This window comes from Squalius cephalus (genome assembly GCF_949319135.1).
Source record: "Squalius cephalus genome assembly, chromosome: 2".
NCBI lineage: Eukaryota > Metazoa > Chordata > Actinopteri > Cypriniformes > Leuciscidae > Squalius > Squalius cephalus.
The window spans coordinates 19898909-19922727 of record NC_137123.1 but is presented as its reverse complement, the minus strand read 5'-3'; the positions used below and the strand labels follow the sequence as shown (position 1 = coordinate 19922727).

At 35.1% G+C, this 23819-nt stretch overlaps 2 protein-coding genes across 6 annotated transcripts in view; both read right to left on the bottom strand.

Annotated features, from left to right (window-relative positions):
• Positions 1-7892, bottom strand: part of cracdlb (cracd like b) — a 17797-nt gene extending 9905 nt beyond the window's left edge. The window contains exons 1-2 of one of the 2 annotated variants that reach the window (XM_079846743.1): positions 7846-7892; positions 2260-2371 (exon numbers count right to left, since the gene is read on the bottom strand). The gene's annotated coding sequence lies outside the window, so the exon portion shown is untranslated. Of the gene's footprint in view, positions 1-2259; positions 2372-7845 lie in introns of those variants that run through there. The other variant, XM_079846742.1, reaches the window with a different exon arrangement.
• Positions 7377-23819, bottom strand: tsga10 (testis specific, 10). Of its 4 annotated transcripts, none has more exons than XM_079846763.1 (18): positions 23747-23815; positions 22796-22902; positions 22558-22713; positions 16410-16589; positions 16131-16208; positions 13691-13842; positions 13373-13488; positions 12937-13091; positions 12778-12833; positions 12624-12644; positions 11143-11311; positions 10955-11065; positions 10639-10824; positions 10078-10245; positions 9660-9862; positions 9467-9571; positions 8565-8747; positions 7377-8454 (listed from the first exon to the last, which is right to left on the bottom strand). In XM_079846763.1, exons 2-18 carry the CDS (start codon positions 22874-22876, stop codon positions 8439-8441), a joined length of 2136 nt encoding a protein of 711 aa, XP_079702889.1. In that variant the 5' UTR covers positions 22877-22902; positions 23747-23815; the 3' UTR covers positions 7377-8438. The 4 variants fall into 4 exon arrangements, with proteins under 4 accessions (XP_079702889.1, XP_079702888.1, XP_079702890.1 ...); XM_079846762.1 differs by having other exon boundaries at positions 8295-8469; XM_079846764.1 differs by lacking the exon at positions 12624-12644 and having other exon boundaries at positions 8295-8469; positions 23747-23819.

The following is a 23819-nucleotide window of genomic DNA, read 5'->3' as shown; positions in this document are numbered from 1 at the left end:
TCTACAAGCAAGGACAAAAATAAAGCAATTGAATTTGAATTATCATCGATTCTGGAATAAAAAAATAGATTTTAGAATCGTAAAAAAAAAAAAAAAAAAATGCGATAGCTAGGCGAATTGATTGTTTCTCTCAGGCCTAATACCCTATTTGAGCACTATTTGAGGGGACAGCCTTGTAGTGGTGTCCGAAACCAAAGTGGATGTTATTGAGTGCACTCATGCTATCCCATAATGCACCGCAATAACAAGTGTACAACCAGTGTACGCTAAACGGCTAGATACCCATAACGGACTGAATTAATTCCCGCCTCTCGCCAGAAGATGGCGCCTCCATCCATTTTCCAAAACCACTGGTCCAATGTGGGTCCAGCGTAATATCATGCAGGTATAAGCTCCTTTTTAATTGATTATTAAATTGTTTATTTAAGGTTTCTACATAGTTTCCATAAGAGTTCCAGATAAATCTTTTCATCTTAGCACTGGAGCTGCCTAAGTTTTGCTAAGTTTCATTATTAAACGACAAGTACAAACTATGCAAAAGCAGCAGCCCTTTCGGCACACTCTGTGTCTTTTTTTATTATCCATCAGGTGGAGATTTTAAATTGTATCTCTTATAAGTAATAGCACATCTCTCCTCAACAAGCATGTGAATAATTATGCCAAATTTTAATACTTGGCATTAGTGCTTTGTTGAAATAGGTCCCTAATCCTAAGTATGATGAATAATAATAGTGATGATAACCATGCTAATGAAAACAATCATCAGTTTGTTATCATTGCTGTAACTTTATCCTGTTGTGCTCTCTGGGGTGTGTGTCTGAAACGTAGCATGAGATGGTTCTATATAAAAACTTAATCAATTTATGTAAATGTCTGTGTTAGCATATGCACACACACCTGCTACTACTGTCCTCAGGCCTTAAACAAACAATCTAATGACAAATACCAATAAACCCTGTTGTCCTTGCTGTCTAATATAAAATCTTTATGCCATGTGCTTCTGAGCGTGAAGAGGAGGACAAAAGTGCTGTACATTCACTTCATGCAATATAGTAGTCAGGATTAGGATCAACACAATGGCAGATAATAGACTATTGTTTAACCAAAAGATCAAAAATCAATGTTATGTAATAATAGTGGAAGGCTAGAACACCAAGGGTCGGCTTTCTTCCCGCAGGTCGTATTCATAAATAACAATGTGTTTTGCATATTAAGAGCCAAAATATGGCTGTATTGACTGCTGAGTAATAATGCTGAAAATTCAACTTTGCCATCACAGGAATAAATTATATATATATATATATATATATATATATATATATATATATATATATATATATATTTTTTTTTTTTTTTTAATACTTATTTTATATTGTAATAATATTTCACAATGTTACTATTTTTACTGTGTTTTTGATCAAATAAATGACTTACTGAGGAACACTAAAAAAGATTCCCCTAATTCAACTTAAAAACTTAAGTTCAGTTCAGAATTTGATATTTGAAATCGACACCCAAAAGAAACACACCTGTCCCTCCATTGCCCCACCTAGGGCTGTCAAACGATTAATCGCGATTAATCGCATCCAAAATAAAAGTTTGTTTTTACATAATATTTGTGTGTGTATGGAGTATAATTATTTTCTATATATAAATACACACACATGCATGTATATATTTAAGAAATATTTGCATGTATATACTGTGTATATATTTATATTATATATAATTTATATTATATATAAATATTTTATATATAAATAACACATTTTTCTTAAATATATATGCGTGTGTGTATTTATATATAGAAAATAATTATACTCCATACACACACATATATTATGTAAACACAAACTTTTATTTTGGATGCGATTAATCGCGATTAATCGTTTGACAGCCCTAGCCCCACCCCCAAATTAATGAGCATGCTATGCAAAACGCAGGCGACTAGAAAATATTCACAAAATATTTGTTTAGGTGTTGATTAGGTGTTAATGTCAACAGCGTTTCTCAGAAATCGCTTACTGCAAGTCATTTCAACTCTTCTTTTTTTATTCAATCTTTCCTAGTTGGAAAATAGTTTTTTGTATAACTTAAAAACTGGAATTGGTTAAATTATTAAAGGTTAAAGTAATGGAAAACACATGTTGTCATAACTTATTGATCATATAATTTTTCTTATAGTAAAGCACCTACCTGAATTGGTTGTAAAAATGAAAACGAACAAAAACATTATATAGTAATTTACTCTAAACTTACCAGCAGCTTTACGTTGAGGCAGAATGTTCTCCCTCGTCTGAGAGCTTCCTTAGTTTTCTTCTGTGGCTTTTTCCGCTGTGGTCTTCAGTCCCTAGTTTTAGATCAGTGACATCTGCAAATAGAGAGAGAGAGTGAGAGTGAGGGAACAAAGAGTTTGGTACTAACAGGATGTGAGCCCAGTAAATTAGATGTGTTTTAAAACTGCCTGGGATCTTCTCATTGGTTATTTGTAGATATATCCATCGTCATTCAGTTCTTTCAATGTACTGTACTGCTAAATTACTTTCTTCACCTTCCCTTTATTTGCTTACACCTTCTTGACCTGCTCAACTCTTGCATTGCAATGATCTCAAGGAAAGTCCCTCAAAGCCCTTACTAAAGCATATTTTTTTCCTCTGTAGGAGTCAATAATTACAGTAGGCAGGTGGCCTTTCCCCTAAAATATTAAAGTGATCATCTGCTTAATAATTGCCGGGAAAAAATAAAATTCCAGTTTATTTTCTGATCTGAATACCATAAAGCATTCATAGTGGTTTGGTTGAATTAAAACCATAGGCCATTGCTTTTTATCCAGCAACAAATGTCTCCTGGAGACAAAACCTTGAATCTTTAACCACTGGTAAACACCGCATGATAAACTGTTCATTTGTTTTACAGAATGAAAAATTAAAGGACATTTGCATTACCCATTTCATTTACATATTTGCTTAAGTACTTTAAAATGTGTATATTGTATGTTTATTATGCTATAATGTTGGTATCCCGTATTATGTATATACCTTTTTACAGTGAATATATTCTAGATTCTGTACATCTTGTACATCTTTTACATCTCGTGACTGTGATGTTGCCAGACCACACACCCATTTTAACTAATTTGAAAACTCCAGCTACAGATCCATCAATGTTCAGATGCATGCAAATAAACATCCCGATCCTTTTACTCGTTCTTACCACTGACTTGGCCACGGTAAATTTGATTAAAAATGTAATTTCGTTCTTTGACCTGTCACATTTAGCTCTGTGTTGACATTGAAAACTGCTGGTTTATGTACGCCAGGTGTGTTTTTCTGTATTTGCATATCTCTGTGGCCAACTAGTTTTGTGCACTACAACTGATTTAAAACTAAGCATAAGGCAGAGATGCTTGAGTAAAGTCCCACAAAGTGCACTCAACACAATTATCGTAAATACGAGTTGGAAATTGGCCTCTCAAGTCCTATTTATGACTGGGAAAGATCATTTTGCTACCCGAGTTTCAGAGTTGGGTGGGTTATACACTTTAAATGTATTGGAGGAAAGTTTAGTTCAGTTTTATTCGTTTTTCTCACAACATAACAACTCATGTGTTAGTCAGGTATAGCCTATTTATGTACATAACCATTGGATGTAAATTATATGTATTATACGCATCGGAGATTAGCATTTATTTGACTTAAACCCTGGAATCGTCAGCAATAGGGCTGGGTATTGACACAAATTTCACAATTCGATTCGATTTCGATTCACAAGCTGCAATTCGATTCGATTACGATTCGATTCGATTCAATATCGATTATTTTATTTTGGATATCAGGTACAATACATTGCAAATTTTCTCAAGGAAAACAAATCTCTTAACTATTATTGTAACTGGGAGTCAGTTGTAGCCTATAGGCTTCATTAGACTACTATATTGAAGGTAAAAATTAACTGATTTGTATACAAACACTTAAAATACACTTTTATTTATTTTTATAATAAAAGTTATATGAAATTATATAAAAATTTAAATAGTGGCTGTCATAAAAAACTTTCCAGATTTATTCAAACATGCATTGAAGAACATTAAACATTATAATGAATATGTAAATTGGTGCATATATTTAACAAAATGCTCCTCTCTAGAGTAAATTTTTCTAGCTGACTAACGAGTTTATGGTCACTGGATATATGTTTTTTCTGAGGTAAATGTGACGTTACATGACATTGTTTACTAACGTCTTTCCACGGTTGAAACAGTGATTGAGCGATTCCATGTCACATGATACGGACTTCGATAAGTTGTACTCTATCTTTTAACACACTTTCAGATGCTCATTCATGTTTATTTCGCGCTGTAACTGGTGTTATTAAGGCGGAAGAGAAGATCATGTGCGCTCCGCGCTGCTGCTGCTTCTCTTGAGCTGAGAGCTGCGCCAGAGCGATCTCACGCCACAGCGCCAAAACGGTAATGTTTTTGAATTTCGTAAGAAAATGGACGTAATTTGAAATCTGAGACTTTGTTTCATATCAATAATAACAAAGCACAAAGATGATTGCGATTTATTGGATTGGATGCGCGCAACAATGTTCCATTCATTCATCAACTGAAAACAGGATGACTAATCGATTCTTGGGATTTCAGAATCGATATCGTTTCGTAAAAATGAGAATCGATTAAAATCGAAAAATCAATATTTTTTGCCCAGCCCTAGTCAGCAACCTATCTAGATCTAAGCAATGTTTAAATGGTTGCCAAAAAATGGAGCGCTACATTTTATTAAAAACATGTTGTGTGTTGATATGTTCAGTACATTTTGGCTTTAATAAGATTTCCCTAAGAAATAGACTAAAATGAACCCTGCGTCCTCCATGATTCATATTCTTTCCGACAACAAAGCACGCGAGAATCTCGTAATTACAACTTCAGAAGTGGGAAGTTAATGTTATCGCATTGGACTAAAATGTATTGACTTTTTACACACAAAGTATGAATACTTCCCAAAATGTTTGGGATATTTTTTTTCCCACCTTGTTACACTTGTGGTGTTTCCAGTCAAAAATGACCGTCCAACAAAAAATTGCTTATAAATCTCTCGTTAAGCTATTATCACCAATTGATTTTTGATTTTTGTCAGCTTATTTTCTTTCAGTTAGGACAGGTTTTGTTTATTTTTCAAACTGACTGATTGTAGGCTTCATGATCTGAGCTTATAGGCTATTGGTCAAAAATGACCATCGTTTAGTGTTCAGGACCGTGTTCATAATGTTCTTGTTCACATTACATGTGTGCTTGCAAAGATAAAGGCCTCTGACTATTTTGAGTATTACAGGCTTTCTTTTTCACAGAGATGAACTTTATCCTCAGATCCATGAGGCCTTGCGTCGTGTTGTGTCTAACAACGCCCTTCAGCCGTGACTTATTCAGCCTCTCGCACATTATTGCTTACATAGAGACTGTTTAGCTTTGTGTGATATCATTTCCTTTCCATCTTGTTTGTCTCCCAGAGGTTAGCTTACGTTCAAACAGTGCAGGTGACACCGGAGGAGTTTCCCAGAAGACCTTTCCAAAAATAAGCTCTGAATCAACAGCTTACACAATTAATGAATGTCAACAAGTTTTAATCCACCTTTCAGCCTGCTCATAAAGATGCTAAATGAATCCTTTAAGAGGAACCAAAGGAGGAGACAATGTAGTTGGCAACCGGTTGTTTTGACCTAATGTAACCCAACACCCTGAGACTCGACCAGAAATGGCATCTCTCTCACTCTGGCGCACTTTCTCTAGGTTTTTTCTTCTACTTTCTTTCAGATTTGACCTTTCCTTTTCTTTTGGTATGAATGCGTCAATTCAAGGACTGCGTTTCCCAGGTGAAATGCAGTCTACGCAGTCAAGCCCATCTTTGTACACTGTATGGCATGCGATACATTCAGTTAATTCATTAAAGTCCCTTGACAAACTTTTCTTATGCTTTTTTTTAGAAATATAATAGGATATACCCAGCTAACAACATGTTTTGAGAATTTTCTGCTAACATACAGTACTCTGAACATTCAAAACGTCCAGTTTTTATTTATTTATTTAAACATTTGTAATGTAAAGGAAATGTTAAATTTTATCACTTTACGGAAACATTACTTTTGAATGTTCTCTGAACTGAAGCAAGCGGTAAGTAATAATGTTTAAATTCACCATGGAATAAAGTTGGACAATTCTTATTTTTTATGGAATATTGCAATATTTCTTATGAATGATTTCTCTGAGCACATCATTCATTTTAAATTAATTTGCCCCTCATAACCTTTAATCAAAATAACTTCCCCTCCCTCTTACAGCTCTTCTCTGATGATGTGTTTACTGGCCTGAGGGCGGAGCAACCTGTCACTCACATGAGATCCACCAATAGCAAACCACAAACAACCAATCAATTCCCCATGGACAAAATCAAGTCCCACCCTACATTTATTCTTGTTTGAGAAGCTGTTTCACTCGGATAAACGTCACACTATAGGGAAGAAAAGACTATCATGACGACTTTACAAAACGTTAGATAGATCAAAATGTCCAACTTAAACGTTTCCATGTTTTTGTGCTAAGAACATAAGCCAAAGTTCTGAGAATGTTCCCAGCCTGTAGAAGTACAAGTAGGACACTGCTTTTGTGGTCACTCTATATCAGCACTTTTTTATTATTTATTATTTATAGCCTAATATAATACAAGACCTGTAAAACCTGTACGCTTCATTCACTCACTTGTTTTATCCTTGAAGCTCTGCATTCATCTTTTTCCCTTTCAGGACAGTTTAGTTCTCGTTCTGCAAACATTAACTTCTCAACAGATAGAGTGACTAATCTGCTTGAACATTAACTGTGTTTTGAAGATATACCTGACCCCTCCTAAACGCTGCATTCATCCTAAACGTACTGACCTTTGGATTATAATTACTTTAACGTGAGCTAGACAGACTTCCTATCAAACATCACACGCCTGTTTTAATACAAGTGTAGGAGGTCAATCACAACATGATCCCTTGATAAACAGCAGGGAGCAATTCAAGCATCTGACATGATCAATAAATATCTCTGTAGGATACTGATATGTAGTGATAAGATATACAATGCTATAGGAAACATATATAAACATAGATTAGAAAGTGGAATCAATAAAGTTGAAGCCATGTACAGTAACCATGTGTCTTACAGTATAATGATCTACTATCTAATGTACCCGTGCTTAACTGAACACACTACCCTAATAACAAGTGCATCACTTGAACATGAGTCTGACGCACAGAAAGTTATTCATTCAAATTCAATTCAATTTTTCAGAATCAAATAATCAGCTGAGGAACAGTGTGCACTCAGAATCAGAATTGGGCATCTTTATTTGTAGGCTTTTGAAATCTCTGATCTCTTGAAATCTCTGAAGATTTTTTTAACATCTGATGGTGGCTTTCTTAGACTTTACAGCCTCTAAAAGGTTTTATCCCATCCTTTACCTTGCTTAGAGAAAGACATCTACTTTGAGAACAACATTTGCACAAAATTAAAGTTGCTAATGTTTTTACAATAGGCTACAAACAACGAGATAGATAGATAGATAGATAGATAGATAGATAGATAGATAGATAGATAGATAGATAGATAGTTTCTTTTCAAGTTCAGCATCTCATCATGGTTGGAAATCGCCGTCGCAAAGATGTTTTCTTGAAATGGTTTCTTTCCAGACTGCGTCTATTTATTTTTTTAAAAACAACCCACCAAACTATCATGCCTATTAGCCGCGAAGAGGATGGATATGAACAGAAAACTAACCACAGCAGCCTCATAAAAGGATGTCTTACCTCTGTGGAGTGGAGATGCAGAAGCGCGCACCTGCGCTAAGATCATCAAAAACACTCGCGCAGCTCACGAGACTGAACGAAACTAGTGAGCTCACTTGATTGGCCACACCCACATGATGACGACACATGACGCGCTGAGGCGTACAGGTGCGCTTCTGCTAATGAGCTTTTCTTTCTTGCTTGTTATTTATGTTTTAGCTGCAGGGATTCTAAAGACGACGACTAGCATTACCACTACCCTAACAAATAACACATAAATAGAGATAACAGACTTTTTTTTAGATCTTATTCTAGAGGTCGTCTGGCAACACTGAATAAATAAATAAAAATCGATCAACATTTTTTTGTAGATATATGCGTAAACATGGAAAATCCATTATCATCAAACCACTCCAAAACTATTTAACTCTGTGTGCATCAATGTCAGTTTCAGCAAAACAGTAAAAATTATAGTAAGAAAAGTCTGATTTATTAAAAACATCACAGTAAATCTTATAAGATCAGAGTCTGTTGATTGTCTTCAGAGAGAATCCAAGACATAAGCAGATGAAGTTGGATGCCAAAACATGGATGATTGGAGGATTCAGATCTTCTCAGTCATAAAGGTCCCTGAAAGTCAGATTCCTGTTAAAGCGTAAACATATCATAATTACCTAAATATAACAACCAGTTGTTCATTTACTTAAACCTAGAATGACAAATCTGCCACTGGAGCGCACCTGTCAGGGTAGTGGGACATAAGCAGTGGGTCAGGTGTGCCGTGTTGAGAGCGTTCTGGAGACCATGATCTTTGAGGACTCAGAGACCGATGGCGGGAAGTGGATGAGGAGCGCATAGTGGAGGAGAGGACGGGAGAAACAGCTGAGAGACCCTGCCTGCGCAGCTCCTGTACTGCCCGCTCCCTGATAGAAAGAGAGAGAGACAAACATAGAGTGGACATTCAAATCATTAGTCTTCATTGTTCAAACCACAAAGAAATAAATATATTCAATACCGGAACTGGAAAAACTTGAGGATGAGTAAATAATGACAGAATTTTCACAATCCCTTTAAAGAGGTCCTATTATGCTTTAGTGTGTAATGTTTGCTGTGTGAGCATGAAAAAGGTCTGCAAAGTTACAAAGCACAAAGTCGCTTCAAAGGGAGTTTCTGAACTCCCTGAAACGCCTTGATTGTAGTCTTCCGAGAACATACATGTCACAGTATTCCTCATTTAAATAATCCCCGCCAAAGGTGGCGAGGCCTGGTTGAGTAGCATAGTGTGCTGAAACTCGTAGCTATGGTAAGGGGCGTGACATTTCACAAACATGCTCGAAATGGTTGACCAATCACAACACACTGACACAGCCGCCCAATCAGAGCACAAAGTGCTTTTCAGAAGGAGGAGCTTCATAGAGACAGGAACTAAACAGAGCGTTACTGACAGACTGAGAAGAGAGGTGCTGCAACAATGTCAAATAGCTGTCTCAACTGAACCAAAAGATGATTCACATGGAGGAAGATCTGCGTCAGGCCCAGACTGAGCGCACACAGTGAAAGATAATCTGTTTTTTTGACATTCAAGCATGTTCAAGACTTTGTTAAAGGGATACAATAGGTCCCCTTTAGGTGTGCGTCTCACCTTTCAAAGCGCTCAGTAGACAGATGTCTCTTCGTCATCTCGAGATCTGCCTCCAGCTGAGCGGATCGTGTCCTCAGCTGAGCCATTTCCCTACTCTGAGAACTCCTAGAGACAGCAAAAAAGTGGACATGAAGACGGAGAGAAAGACAAGAAACAGCTGCCGTGCTCCACGTAATGTCGTATGTGCACTCACGCTTTGCTGTCAGCCATGCTGAGTTTGTCCTTGAGAATTTGTATATCTGTCTGTCTTTCCTGAAAGGTGAGCTGCCTCTGTAACCCCATTTCACGCGAGGACACCAGCAGGCTCTCCAAAGTCTGAACCGACAGACGTTCACCGGTCAGCTGCTTCTGTAACAGCTCCGCCTCAGAACGGCTTGACTCCAGCTCACGCTGCACCTGTGTGGATGAGAACATTTACATGATTTACATCTCACTTCGATTTCAGTTTGTCCCAGTTCTGTTTCCCAAAGGCGATTTTGTAAATTGATTTGTAATCGTGCAATGCCGAACCAAGCTCAAGGGGAAACATGACTTTAACAGTTGTTGGCCTGACATCAAGTAGGTGGTATTGTTTTACTGGCAGACTGATATAAACCAGTCTGAGCACTCACAATCTCTTTGCCTGCATCCAGTTTGACGCAGAGCTCTCGTGTTTTTTCCAGGTCAGTCTGCATCTGTGTGCGCTCAGTCTGGGCCTGACGCAGATCTTCCTCCATGTGAATCATCTTTCGGTTCAGCTGAGACAGCTGACTATTACAGCTCCGCTCTGCACTCAGTGCCTGGACACGGCAACAAATCACAATTTATGAAAGACTGAGGTGACTAAAGCCACGTGCACACTAGCAAACCGAAGAGCATTAGCGACAGACAGAGGTGTAAAGTCCAGGTTCAGAAAGTAAAAGTCCTCCTCAGTATTTTGTTTCAATCACCTGGATTTGCTAATTAGCACAGTTTTTCAGCCAGGAGGTATTAGTGAAATGGCTGGAATAAATATATGGCAGGACTGGACTTTACACCTCTGGCTGTGGGTTTGCGTTGATCTGAGACTTCAAAAAGCTTCAGTCTTGTAGTGTGCATGTAGGTTGTGTTGAGAATCTCCTGCATATTAAAGGGATAGTTCACCCAAAAATGAATTATCCTTTTAACCACCAACATCATGATGACCAAGTGACCTGTTGCAAGCTGCTCTCCAGGCTATCTGCTCTTTCTTTGAATCGAAGTATCTCCAAGTTAGAGTTGTGAAGCTCAAGACGGAGTTCGATGACAGTGGTTTCAGCATGCCGGGCATGTGCCTCCCAGCTTTCCAGCTGAAGAGACGCTTTCCTTCGAGACTCTTGCAGTTCCCTGCACTCGCGCTCCTTAAGAGCAGAAAACAAGAACAAACAAAACAGATTATAACTATGCCAATGACAACACAATACTCAAATTCACCTTTAGCCATAGAACATGCTTGTCATCCGTTTAGCTTTTTAGTTTGAGGGACTTTACCTTAGCAGACAAAAGATCTTCAGTGCGTGAAATGTCAGAAACGTGATCTTGTACTTTTCTCTGCAAGTCTTCCAATTCCTCATTAGCTTCATCCAGCTTGAGCTGTAGAGTCTAAAAGAAAGAAAGAAAGAAAGTTGGACGTCTTGTTACCTCATTTATTGGAATGCTCTTGAGTAAAAGTTTGGTACCTGATTTTCCAGATGTGCTTTGTCAAGGTCATCCTTCAGCTGATCGTTCTCTTGCAACGTGGCATGTTTGACTTTCATCACTGCACCCATTTCTTTTTCAGAGTCTGACAACTTCCTCTTCAGAACATCCAGCTCTCTTTCTCTGCCAGCTACGGTCTCCTTCAGAGATCTGCGGACAGGAAGTCACATCATTATCCTCATTTTTCCATAGTCATTCATATATGTGACCCTGGACCACAAAACCAGTCACATGGGTAAATTTTTTGAAATTGAGCTTTATACATCATCTGAAAGCTGAATACATAAGCTTTCCATTGATGTGTGGTTTGTTAGGATAGAACAATATTTGGTCGAGATACAACTATTTGGAAATCTGAGGGTGCAAAAAAATCTAAACATTGAGAAAATCGCCTTTAAAGTTGTCCATTTATGTTCGCGATTGTGCTGCATTCACTCACAAAAATAAATGTTTTATATATTTACGGTAGGAAATTTACAAAATATCTTCATGGAACTTGATCTTTACTTAATATCCTTATGATTTTTGGCATAAAAGAAAAATCTATAATATTGACCCATACAATGTATTGTTGGCTATTGCCAATTTGCCACAAATATACCTGTGTGACTTGTGACTGGTTTTGTGATCCAGGGTCACATATCATCATAATCATACATCTTTTCCTGTACTAATATTCACATATTATATCACAAATGCATACACTCATATACCCAAATATCCACAGAGGAAACAAAACTACAGTTCAAAAGTTTGGAGTCAGTAAGATTTTTTTCCCCCCTTTTGAAAGGAATTAATTAGCAAGGATGCATTAAACTGCATTAAAAACATTTCTAATTTTATAAAATATTTCTATTTTAAATATTAAGCAGCACAATGGTTTTCAACATTGATAATAAAAAGAAAGGAGATAGGATCATGTGACACTGCTGGAGTAATGATGCTGAAAATTCAGCTTTGAATCACATTACATTTTAAAATATATTAAAATGGAAAACAGTTTTTTATTGTAATAATATTTCACAATATTACTGTTTTACTGTGTTTTTCATCAAATAAACAAAGCCTTGGAGAGCATAAGAGACTTATTAAAAAAAAAGTTAATATTACCAACCCCAAACATTTGAATGTACTGTATATAAAGGAGAAACTACACAATCTAGGAAATGATACATTTTGTACCTAGGTGACTATGTAAGGGATAATGTACAGCCACTGGTCATTATCGCAAAATAAACCCTGACGACAAGGTGAAGCTTTGCATGATATTAAAGTAGCATTGGTATGTTGCCATGGACAATGGCATGTCAAATATTTAGCATCAGTAACCACTCAATGTTGAAACTGACCAATCAGAATCAAGTATTCCAGAGAGCTGCGTAATAATAAGCATGCGCCACAGTCAAGAACAGCTATGGCTATAGACTATAGTCTAATTATGATATTAGCATTAAGCTTATACCTGGATGGTGAACATAACACACTGTGAAATTAAAAGAAAATAATACAGTAAGCAAGCTTATGTTATACAGAACTTTGGCATCATTTTAATCATTATGGTCTCAAAATCAATACACATGACTGTCTGCTAATCTGTGAAAATGAACAGAACTTACATTAGAGCTGTCTCAAGATCCTCGGTTCTCAGCTTCAAACTCCTAATGGTTTTCTCCTGCAAATAAATAACAAACGTACTAACTAACTGGAAAGCAAGCAACCTAAAACCAACCAAAAATATGTGAGTTTAACTACTGTATGTGTAAGTAGGATGGTACCTTGTCATCTAGCTGGTCATTTGCTGTGCTGAGCAGATCAGATTTTTTCTCCAGCTGTTCCTGCAGTGTGTCTCTGTGCTGGTCCAGCTCTGAGATTGTACCTCTCAGTGTGTTCACTTCCTCTCGCAGAGCGGTCACCTGCCTCAGGAGAGAGTCTGAAACACACAGGAAAAGGAAGAATGACGCAGTGACACACATACACTCTTTAAACACGGACATTACCGCAAGTATCCAACTGATTAATTCACTAAATTCATCCAAAAACATGAAACACCACCATTAAAAAGTGTGGAGTCAGTGAGATTTTTGAAAGAGTCTCTTCTGCTCACCAAGACTGCATTTATTTCATTACTATATCTATCTACTGTATATACTGATAAATAAACACAACTGTTTAATAAAAGCACAGATTAAATGTATTGTCTGGTTTTCTCACTGTTCTTCTCATCCAGTATTTGATTTCTCTCCTGAGCGTTTTGTAGATCTCCAATCCTGCTGGTCAGTCTCCGCTGATTCTCACTCAGAGAACTTTCCACCTGAGTATTTTCCAGTCTGGTACACACACACACACACACACACACACACACACACACACACACACACACACACACACACACACACACACACACACACACACACACACACACACACACACACACACACAATGAATTAATATTCAAAGTACTAAACTAACAAAACCGGCTTTAAGTCTACTTTCTACGGACACATCTACGCTAGATGTTTTTGATTGTACCTGAGGCTGCTGCACTCATTTCTGAAGTGGCTGAGTTCGTCCTCACTGGCACTGAGTTTTCGCCCAAGCATGTCAACTTCCTCCTCCAGACCCATCATGGTCTCCCTCATCTGAGCTTGCCTGCTTCTCTGTTCCCCCCGCTCCTGCTCCAGCTGGGACACACACAGAACAATGACACCAGTCCTTAACAATAACTGTCTATGACAATAACTACATGTTATACTATAGTATAGTATAGTATAGTATAGTGAAACAGTATAGCATTGTGCTGTATAGTATAATACACTCACCTAAAGGATTATTAGGAACACCTGTTCAATTTCTCATTAATGCAATTATCTAATCAACCAATCACATGGCAGTTGCTTCAATGCATTTAGGGGTGTGGTCCTGGTCAAGACAATCTCCTGAACTCCAAACTGAATGTCAAAATGGGAAAGAAAGGTGATTTAAGCAATTTTGAGCGTGGCATGGTTGTTGGTGCCAGACGGGCCGGTCTGAGTATTTCACAATCTGCTCAGTTACTGGGATTTTCACGCACAACCATTTCTAGGGTTTACAAAGAATGGTGTGAAAAGGGAAAAACATCCAGTATGCGGCAGTCCTGTGGGCGAAAATGCCTTGTTGATGCTAGAGGTTAGAGGAGAATGGGCCGAGTGATTCAAGCTGATAGAAGAGCAACTTTGACTGAAATAACCATTCGTTACAACCGAGGTATGCAGCAAAGCATTTGTGAAGCCACAACACGCACAACCTTGAGGCGGATGGGCTACAACAGCAGAAGACCCCACCGGGTACCACTCATCTCCACTACAAATAGGAAAAAGAGGCTACAATTTGCACAAGCTCACCAAAATTGGACAGTTGAAGACAGGAAAAATGTTGCCTGGTCTGATGAGTCTCGATTTCTGTTGAGACATTCAGATGGTAGAGTCAGAATTTGGTGTAAACAGAATGAGAACATGGATCCATCATGCCTTGTTACCACTGTGCAGGCTGGTGGTGGTGGTGTAATGGTGTGGGGGATGTTTTCTTGGCACACTTTAGGCCCCTTAGTGCCAATTGGGCATCGTTTAAATGCCACGGCCTACCTGAGCATTGTTTCTGACCATGTCCATCCCTTTATGACCACCATGTACCCATCCTCTGATGGCTACTTCCAGCAGGATAATGCATCATGTCACAAAGCTCGAATCATTTCAAATTGGTTTCTTGAACATGACAATGAGTTCACTGTACTAAAATGGCCCCCACAGTCACCAGATCTCAACCCAATAGAGCATCTTTGGGATGTGGTGGAACAGGAGCTTCGTGCCCTGGATGTGCATCCCACAAATCTCCATCAACTGTAAGATGCTATCCTTTCAATATGGGCCAACATTTCTAAAGAATGCTTTCAGCACCTTGTTGAATCAATGCCACGTAGAATTAAGGCAGTTCTGAAGGCGAAAGGGGGTCAAACACAGTATTAGTATGGTGTTCCTAATAATCCTTTAGGTGAGTGTATGTTATACTATAGTATAGCCCAGAGGAAAATTATATTGCTTAGAGCTTTCATAATGCACGTAAGTTTCAATTCAAGTATCCATTTTTACTCAATATTACTCATGAAATGTCTTAGAAATAAAGAAATAAACACAGAGACAATTGTTGACATACAGAAAGGGTAAAAGTTTACAATTAGGTCCCATTAGTTAACATTAACTAAAGAGCGAATTATTAAATACATAATTTATCTTAGTTAACGTTAATAAAAGTTGATAAAAAAAATAGTGTTTTCATTGTTAGTTCATGTTAACGCAGGTCTATTATTTGTTAACATTAGCTAACTGCATTAGTTAACATGAACTAACAATGAAAACACTTCTAAAGACTGTATGGACCTTAGTTAATGTTAATACTAATTTACTAATACAGTTGTATCTGTTAATTATATTTAATAGACTTGGCTAACAATTGATAGTTGTATTATTATTAACTAACATTAACATTGTAACAAATGTATTGTTCATTGTTAGTTAATGCATTATTAATGTCACCCAATAAAACCTTATTGTAGTGTTACCAATAACAAAAGATACAACTTTTGATTTTAAGTACAAATTAACAAATGTAAAACTTAACATTAACTAAGATTAGAAGTATTTGTCATTGTTAGTTCGTGCCAATTAATGTAGTTATCTAATATTAACAAATGGAATCTTATTGTAAGTGTCATAACAGAAAGAATAAACAATGTGGATAGCAGTTCAGACATATAGTTTGGTTTTGATCAAATTTGATGCAAATGTTGAGTTCAAATCTGAGTTCAGTTCAAAAACAGGTCTCACTAGTTTAATCTTATTGGTGTCTGAAAGAAACAATTGAGATCTGATAGGTGATTTTGCTTTCCTCTGAACTATAGTAAGTACATTATGTTGAATTAACACAGAGCTCTTACTGTGAGTACAGCAGCTTGCAGGTCCTCCACCCTCTGCTCCAGGTGAGCTCTCTCGCTGATGGCTGTCTCCTGAGAGATCTGAGGACACGTGCAGTTCAAAGGGAACACACATACACTCAGCAGGCTAAAAAAAGAACACCTCTCTCCTGGTATTATCCCCAGTGAGATGACTCAATTTATTACTGTACTCTAGTGCGTAAGTGATTTTCCTTTAGTGCTCCTAAATAACATCTTCATTAGGAGGATGTGCATGAATGTGATGCAGGCTGGAGATCATACCTTGAGTCTCTCTCTCAGGCTGTCTCTCTCCGTGGTCATGCGGTTGAGGTCCGTTGTGGCCTCGTCCCGTTCGGCCTCCACTCGCTTCAGGATGCTCTGAGGGGTCACGCTGCTCTTGGGCCCTCGCGCTGCCTTTGACTTCATCACCTCCCGCCGTAGAGCTGCTATCTCCTCTTGAGCCTGCAGGGGGAGTTAGGGCACATTGTTTAGTGGGATCATGAGATACTGGATATATAATTGAGAAGTGCTTTCTTTCTGTGTTAGAAAGAATATTATGAGTGAAAATATGTTGTTTCCAAATTTTTTTTTTTATTGGAGATTGTCATTGTAGTGAAGTCAAAACAAATTGTTAAAATATACTGTATACATGGCAAATAATATCCCCAATATTACAACTACCGGTATACATATAAAGTGTATTTATATTATATATTTTTTATAATAATTTAATCAAACTAAATTTGATGCATGTGCAAAAAATATTGCTCTAAAATATTAAATTAATATTGTTTTAATAATTTAATATTATAAATAATATAAAATTAAAGAATTGTTTGTACAGTATATTGTTATGGTAGTAAAGACAAAACAAATAATCATAATATTATCTGGCATATATATATATATATATATATATATATATATATATATATATATATATATATATATACTGTAAAAAATTTGATGCATGTGCTATAAAAATTGTGCTAAATCGATATATATATATATATTTACGGTATATTGTCACTGTACCCTTGTGAAAAAGAAGTGTGCTTAATTGTATTGAAAGTGTACTTTTTGTGTGCTTAAAATAATCAAAGTATACTTTTTGAAAAGTGCACTTGCAGATAATATAATAAAATTAAAATTAAAGACCACTTAAGTGTACTTAAAGGGAATACACTTTAATGACAATATTTATTAACACACTTAAGTGCACTTTTTACAAATGCACTTTGTAATAATATCTAATTAAGTTTAACTTAAAGTAAGTACACTTTCATCACAATATTTAAAAACACACTTAAGTGCATTTAAAAAAATGCACTTTGTAATAATGTCTAATTAAGCGTAACTTAAAGAAAGTACACTTTCATCACAATATTTATAAACACACTTAAGTACAATTTTTACAAATGCACTTTGTAATAATATCTAATTAAGTCTAATTTAAAGTAAGTACACTTTCATCACAATATTTCTTAACACACTTAAATACACTTTTTAAAAATGCACTTTGTAATAATGTCTAATTAAGTTTTACTTAAAGAAAGTACACTTTTATCATAATATTTATAAACACACTTAAGTGCACTTTTTACGAATGCACTTTGTAATAATATCTAATTAAGTTTAACTTAAAGTAAGTACTCTTTCATCACAATATTTATAAACACACTTAAGTGCATTTTTAAAAATGCACTTTGTAATAATGTCTAATTAAGCTTAACTTAAAGAAAGTACACTTTCATCACAATATTTATAAACACACTTAAGTGCACTTTTTACAAATGCACTTTGTAATAATATCTAATTAAGTTTAATTTAAAGTAAGTACACTTTCATCACAATATTTATTAACACACTTAAGTACACTTTTTAAAAATGCACTTTGTAATAATGTCTAATTAAGCTTAACTTAAAGAAAGAACACTTTCATGACAATATTTATAAACACACTTAAGTGCATGTTTTAAAAAATGCACTTTGCAATGTCTACTAAGTTTTACTTAAACATACATTTTAAATAATTATGATTTATAGTGTTTTAAATTTATTAAAGTTAAAGTTATAAGTTATTAAAGGGAATTTATTTTGATGTATTGACTAATATATAAAATAACAGTTTTAATGGAAAACATGGAAAATAATTGATTTTAATTCCAACTCAAGTGTGTTGTCCAAAATTAATTTGTTAATGTATTTTAAATGTGTTTTGTCTATAATATATACTGTGTGCATTATGCAGTTGAAATGTATTTTTCCAATACATCTGCTTATACAGTATAATCCAGTACAACTTATTGTTGACATTTTTATCACCAGCCCTTGCTCTATGAACTCAACTAGTGTCAGCTTTCTACATAATATTTGAAAATAAAATGTAATATATGAGAGGAGTCTATAGTAATGTGTTGTAGCTACTTTACATCTGTGAACATAATACTTTCAATATCATTATGTTGTTCTAAGTCAATTAAACACACATTTAAAATTGTATTAATTGCGAGCAAAAGTTAAACAAATGTAAACAAAATGAATTTGCATTTAAATTCAGTTAAAATACATTTAATTTTAATCACACTAGACTACATTGAAAAAAAAGATTGACTTTTAGTTAGGTTAATGAGTAAAGTTTTGTAAACTTACAGAGTTTAACAACACAATGAGTTAGAACAACTTCAACTTAAACAGAAAAGCTGAAATAACATTTAACCATGCATGATATATGAATATTTTGTTTAATGCGCATGCGCGAGAAATACTACGTCATTATGACGCTCTACTTCACTAGAGTTTGAAAAATGCGCTATGTTTTGCGATCCGTTTGCGATGCGTGATGATACTGAAGCTAGCCAAACAAGAGAACAAAAGGAGCACCACGTTTGGATGTTTGTTTGCAGATGAGACGTTATGCTGCAAATAATCAGTCAAGTAAGTATATATTGATGCTTTCTTTAGTTAATTATTTTTTCACCGTAACATGTCAGTTGCTGAGTGCATTTTAATCACAGATATTATAAACTCAATAGACTCGGGAGGTGAATTAATCATGTTTTCAATAATTTATATATGATTGCATTCTAATAATGTCTTACATTGCAATGTGAGGAAGGCGTGTGTGGTCGTGTTTGAGGAATTTGGTTGCTGATTTTTTTTAAAAACTAAACCGATTTTTAAATTATTTTAAACAAGCTACTAAACATTTGCTGAATGCTGATCCAATATTGTAACACTCGAAGACGTTTATATACATTTAATACAAATAATCAATCTTATAACCACCATAAATATTTAATATATTACCCACCTCTATAAAAAATGCTTGTAATGTGTTCAATTTCATTTTGTATTTAAAGAGTTGTTCAATTACTATTTGTTTTGGAATATGTAATATTTTTGTGTTTATCTGGATTTAAACATTCATTTTGCAGGATCAGTTCATATTTGTTATTGGAGATACAGTGCAAGCGGTGTGGAATCACAGACCTGTATTGATGAGGTGATGTTACAAGATTTATCATGACAGCACATCCTGATCAAGCTAAAACACTACTTTCAAGTCTCTAACTATCCCTATAGCTTTTAAATGCTTTGAATCTTTTGCATGTGCAAGTAATAAATTCCCACCTGTGCATTTACACCTGCCCTATAATCATCATATATTTTATAGGTAACAAACCAAAGGAAGAAGGCTTGCAGCATTGCTGTGTCTGTCAACCGTGGTAAATACAGGAACAGGAACATCCTTCATGAAGATAGCTATGTGGGGCAAGCTTAAAATGTAAGAATACCTTTCTTAATTTGCATTGGTCTTGGGTTTGCAGGGGTCATATATCTATATTTGTGTAATTGCTAAAGTTATGCTTAATTCCCTGTAAAGTAGCAATAAAAATGTTCTCTATTTTGAATCACTTTAAGCCCAGTGTCAGTAAAGATGGCGTAGTCAGTGGAATCCTGGTGTTTGTGGGAAATAGAAGGAACCTTGCCCAGCTTTCTACTACGATGTGGCCCTGATGACTGAGGTAATCAATCACATCACACATTCATCAACAGTTAACAGTCAAAAGTTTACATACACCTTGCAGAATAAACTGCTTCATCAGGGTAGTACTAAATAAAGATAAAACGCACATTTTTGTGATCACTATTATTGATAAAATTGTTAACATTTTGCAGATACTGCAAGGTGTATATCAACTTTGAAGCGCAACTGTATATCTATCTCTTTCATTCAATTGAGCCAAATATAATAATGGACTGGATCTGTATTATAAACAAATTTTCTGTTTTTTTTTTTTTTCCTCAAGGTATTTTTTCTGACTTTCCTGCATCTTTGAAACATTTCCATTCACATATACTCTGGAGAGCATCTGGGACATTGACATAAACAGCACTTTCCAACAACTTAAAAAATTGGGTGACAAATCATTTTGGTTTTTGTGCTTTTGGAGTTCTTCAATGTTTTTTTGTTTTTTTTAGTGTTTTTTTTTTTTTAGACAAACTTAGATTCACTGTAATGCTGGAGTAAGCATTTGGTCCTGTTTAATGTTGGTGCTGGTAAAGGTTTAAAGGGATACTCCACTTTAAAATGAAAATTCTGTCATCATATACTCACCCTCATGTTGTTTCAAACCTGTATGAATTTCTTTCTTCTGCTGAACATCCCTTTAAGAGCTAAATAACAAGGTTCGGTAACTTTTAATTAGGTCTCATTTGTTAATATTAGTTTATTTTTTAGCCAACATGATCTAACCAAGACTAATATTATCTTACTTAGACTAATAAATGCTTAAAGTATTATTCATTCTTAGTTCATGTTAACTGAAGTAGGTAACTAATATATTTTTGTAAAGCATTACCCAAAGGTCTCTTTCCAAAACTGTTTGTGTTTATGCATAGTGTTTCTTGGGGTTTTATTGTGCATCAACAGAAAGGTTTTTATGTACTTCTTTTAGAGATTATTTTGTCAGTAAATTTAGAGGGTTTTACATTTAGTTTTGTTGATTGTAACATTGCATTTAATTCACACTTAAGTGTATTGTTAACTGACATTAAAGTATATTTTAAATCACATTAATTGCGTGTCATTATATTGTGTAGTGCACTTTAACTATATTTTGAAGATATTAGAAGCAATTATGAAAGTAGATATAAAGTTGTATTAAAGTACTAATTAAGTTGTTCCAAAAAATCACTCTTAATGGCAACTTATTGCATTTTATTTCAACTTAATATGTGATATATTTGAAATTAATTGCACTTAATGTGCATTCAGTGTGTTGAAAACATTGCATTTAATTCACACTTAAGTGTATTGTTAACTGACATTAAAGTATATTTTAAATCACATTAATTGCGTGTCATTATATTGTGTAGTGCACTTTAAGTATATTTTAAAAACACTAGAAGCAATTATGAAAGTAGATATAAAGTTGTAATAAAGTACAAATTAAGTTGTTCCAAAAAATCACTCTTAATGGCAACTTATTACATTTTATTTCAACTTAATATGTGATATATTTGAAATTAATTGCACTTAATGTGCATTCAGTGTGTCGAAAACATTGCATTTAATTCACACTGAAGTGTATTGTTAACTGACATTAAAGTATATTTTAAATCACATTAATTGCGTGTCATTACATTTTGTAGTGCACTTTAAGTATATTTTAAAAACACTAGAAGCAATTATGAAAGTATATATAAAGTTGTAATAAAGTACCAATTAAGTTGTTCCAAAAAATCACTCTTAATGGCAACTTATTACATTTTATTTCAACTTAATATATGATATATTTGAAATTAATTACACTTAATGTGCATTAAGTGCGCCGAAAAGATGGCATTTAATTCACACTTAAGTGTATATATTTAAAGTATATTATTTATGTAATAAGTACACTTTATAAAAGTACACTTAAGTGCACTTTTTTTTCACAAGGGTAGTCAAGCCAAAACAAATTATCAAAATATTATCTGTCAAGTAATACTACTACAATACTGTATGATATATATATGTGTGTGTATATATATATATATATATATATAAATATTTTAATCAGTGTAAAATTTAATAAAATTTTTTTGCCGTATATTTTCATTGTAGTGAAGCCAAAACAAATGATTAAAATATTATAATACTAATAATGACTATATGCTAATAAATATATAATAAATATACTGCAAAAATTATAACATTATTTAAAATCGTTTACTGTCTATACCTCAGTGACATAAGTTAAAGTTAGAAACATAGTTACAGTTTAAATAAGTTAAACATCAGCCACTAAGAATCATCTATGTGGTTTTCGTTGTTTTATACTGTGTGTGTGTGTGTGTGTGTGTGTGTGTGTGTGTGTGTGTCATGCCCAATTTGAGCACATCAACCTGATTCAAGAATTCTGGGAAGTTTGGAGTTGTGTACCTGCTGGTAGTGCATTCTGGTCTTGTCCCGTTCAGCTGTGAGCACTTTAATATTGGCCTGGATCTCTGAGAGATGCCGCTCGTTTTTCTCCAACATGTTTTGCAGTTCATCTCTTTCCCGCAATACCCTCATTAGCTCTGAATCATACGTGCCACCCTTTAAAGGAGAGAGAGAGAGTTTCTTTTTGCATTAAAAGAAACTAATCACTAATATTACTGCAGTGATGGATTATTAGTACTTTAACAGGTGAGTGTCTGGTGGGACTGCGATGGGTAGATGCCCCTTTGACGGGGCTGGTGGAGCGACGGGCCCTCAGCATCCTTCCCAGTGCCTCGGCCTCCTCAGCTGGATCAGAAGATTGAGAAACAAAGAATTCATATTTCAGCTGTTCAAGTAAATGTGAGGAACAGGAGAGGTGCATTTAGAGACCATTCATTATTAGTCTTTCATTGCTGGCCTAAAGCAACATCTCAACATCTTGTTCTTAGTTCACTTCAGGCTCTCTGGTCCAGTTTTGACTATTTCTGGCGCCACCTGCTGGGACTACAATGTTACTACAACCTATAAACGTTAAAATTCCAATACAACCAAAGTAAAAATAGCACACATGGAGAATCCTATGCCTCACAAATGATTTTCAGTAAATGTAATGTTTAACCAGTCATTCATTTATACTCAAGTTTGGTTCCTGGCTGTGTATGAAGACATTTTATTGAATTAATACTTCACAAAGAAACACACACATTTCGATGGAGATTGTAAACTATTACATCTCAATAGGGCATCTCTAAATTGACTTGTTTATACAAAATCATCTTATTCGGACTTACTAAAAGCAAGTTTTCTCAAGCAAAATTTATCAAATTCAACCACAACGACGTTGGCATGGCAACTGAGATACTACGGCTGCACGTCACTGAAAATGCGTCTCGTGCAACAATAAAACATAAGTATGGTGTGTTTTAGTATTTTAATATTTACTGATAATAGTTGCAAACTACAACATGCATTAAAAGTAGTATGTTTTGCATTGACACCAATGTTATACTGGCACACAAATCATTCACACGTAACGTTAAAAGTTACAGTAAATATAAACCTCGCTCTATAAAACCTGCAAATAGATTCTGCATTCAGTAAAGACAATGCAGAAGACAACGTATTAGTTGTGTAAGCGAGCTCGTGTTACCTCTTGTAGTGGTTCTGGCAAATTAAAACGGGTGAGTTAAATTAAATCTCAACACGCTAAAGCTCTTTACCCC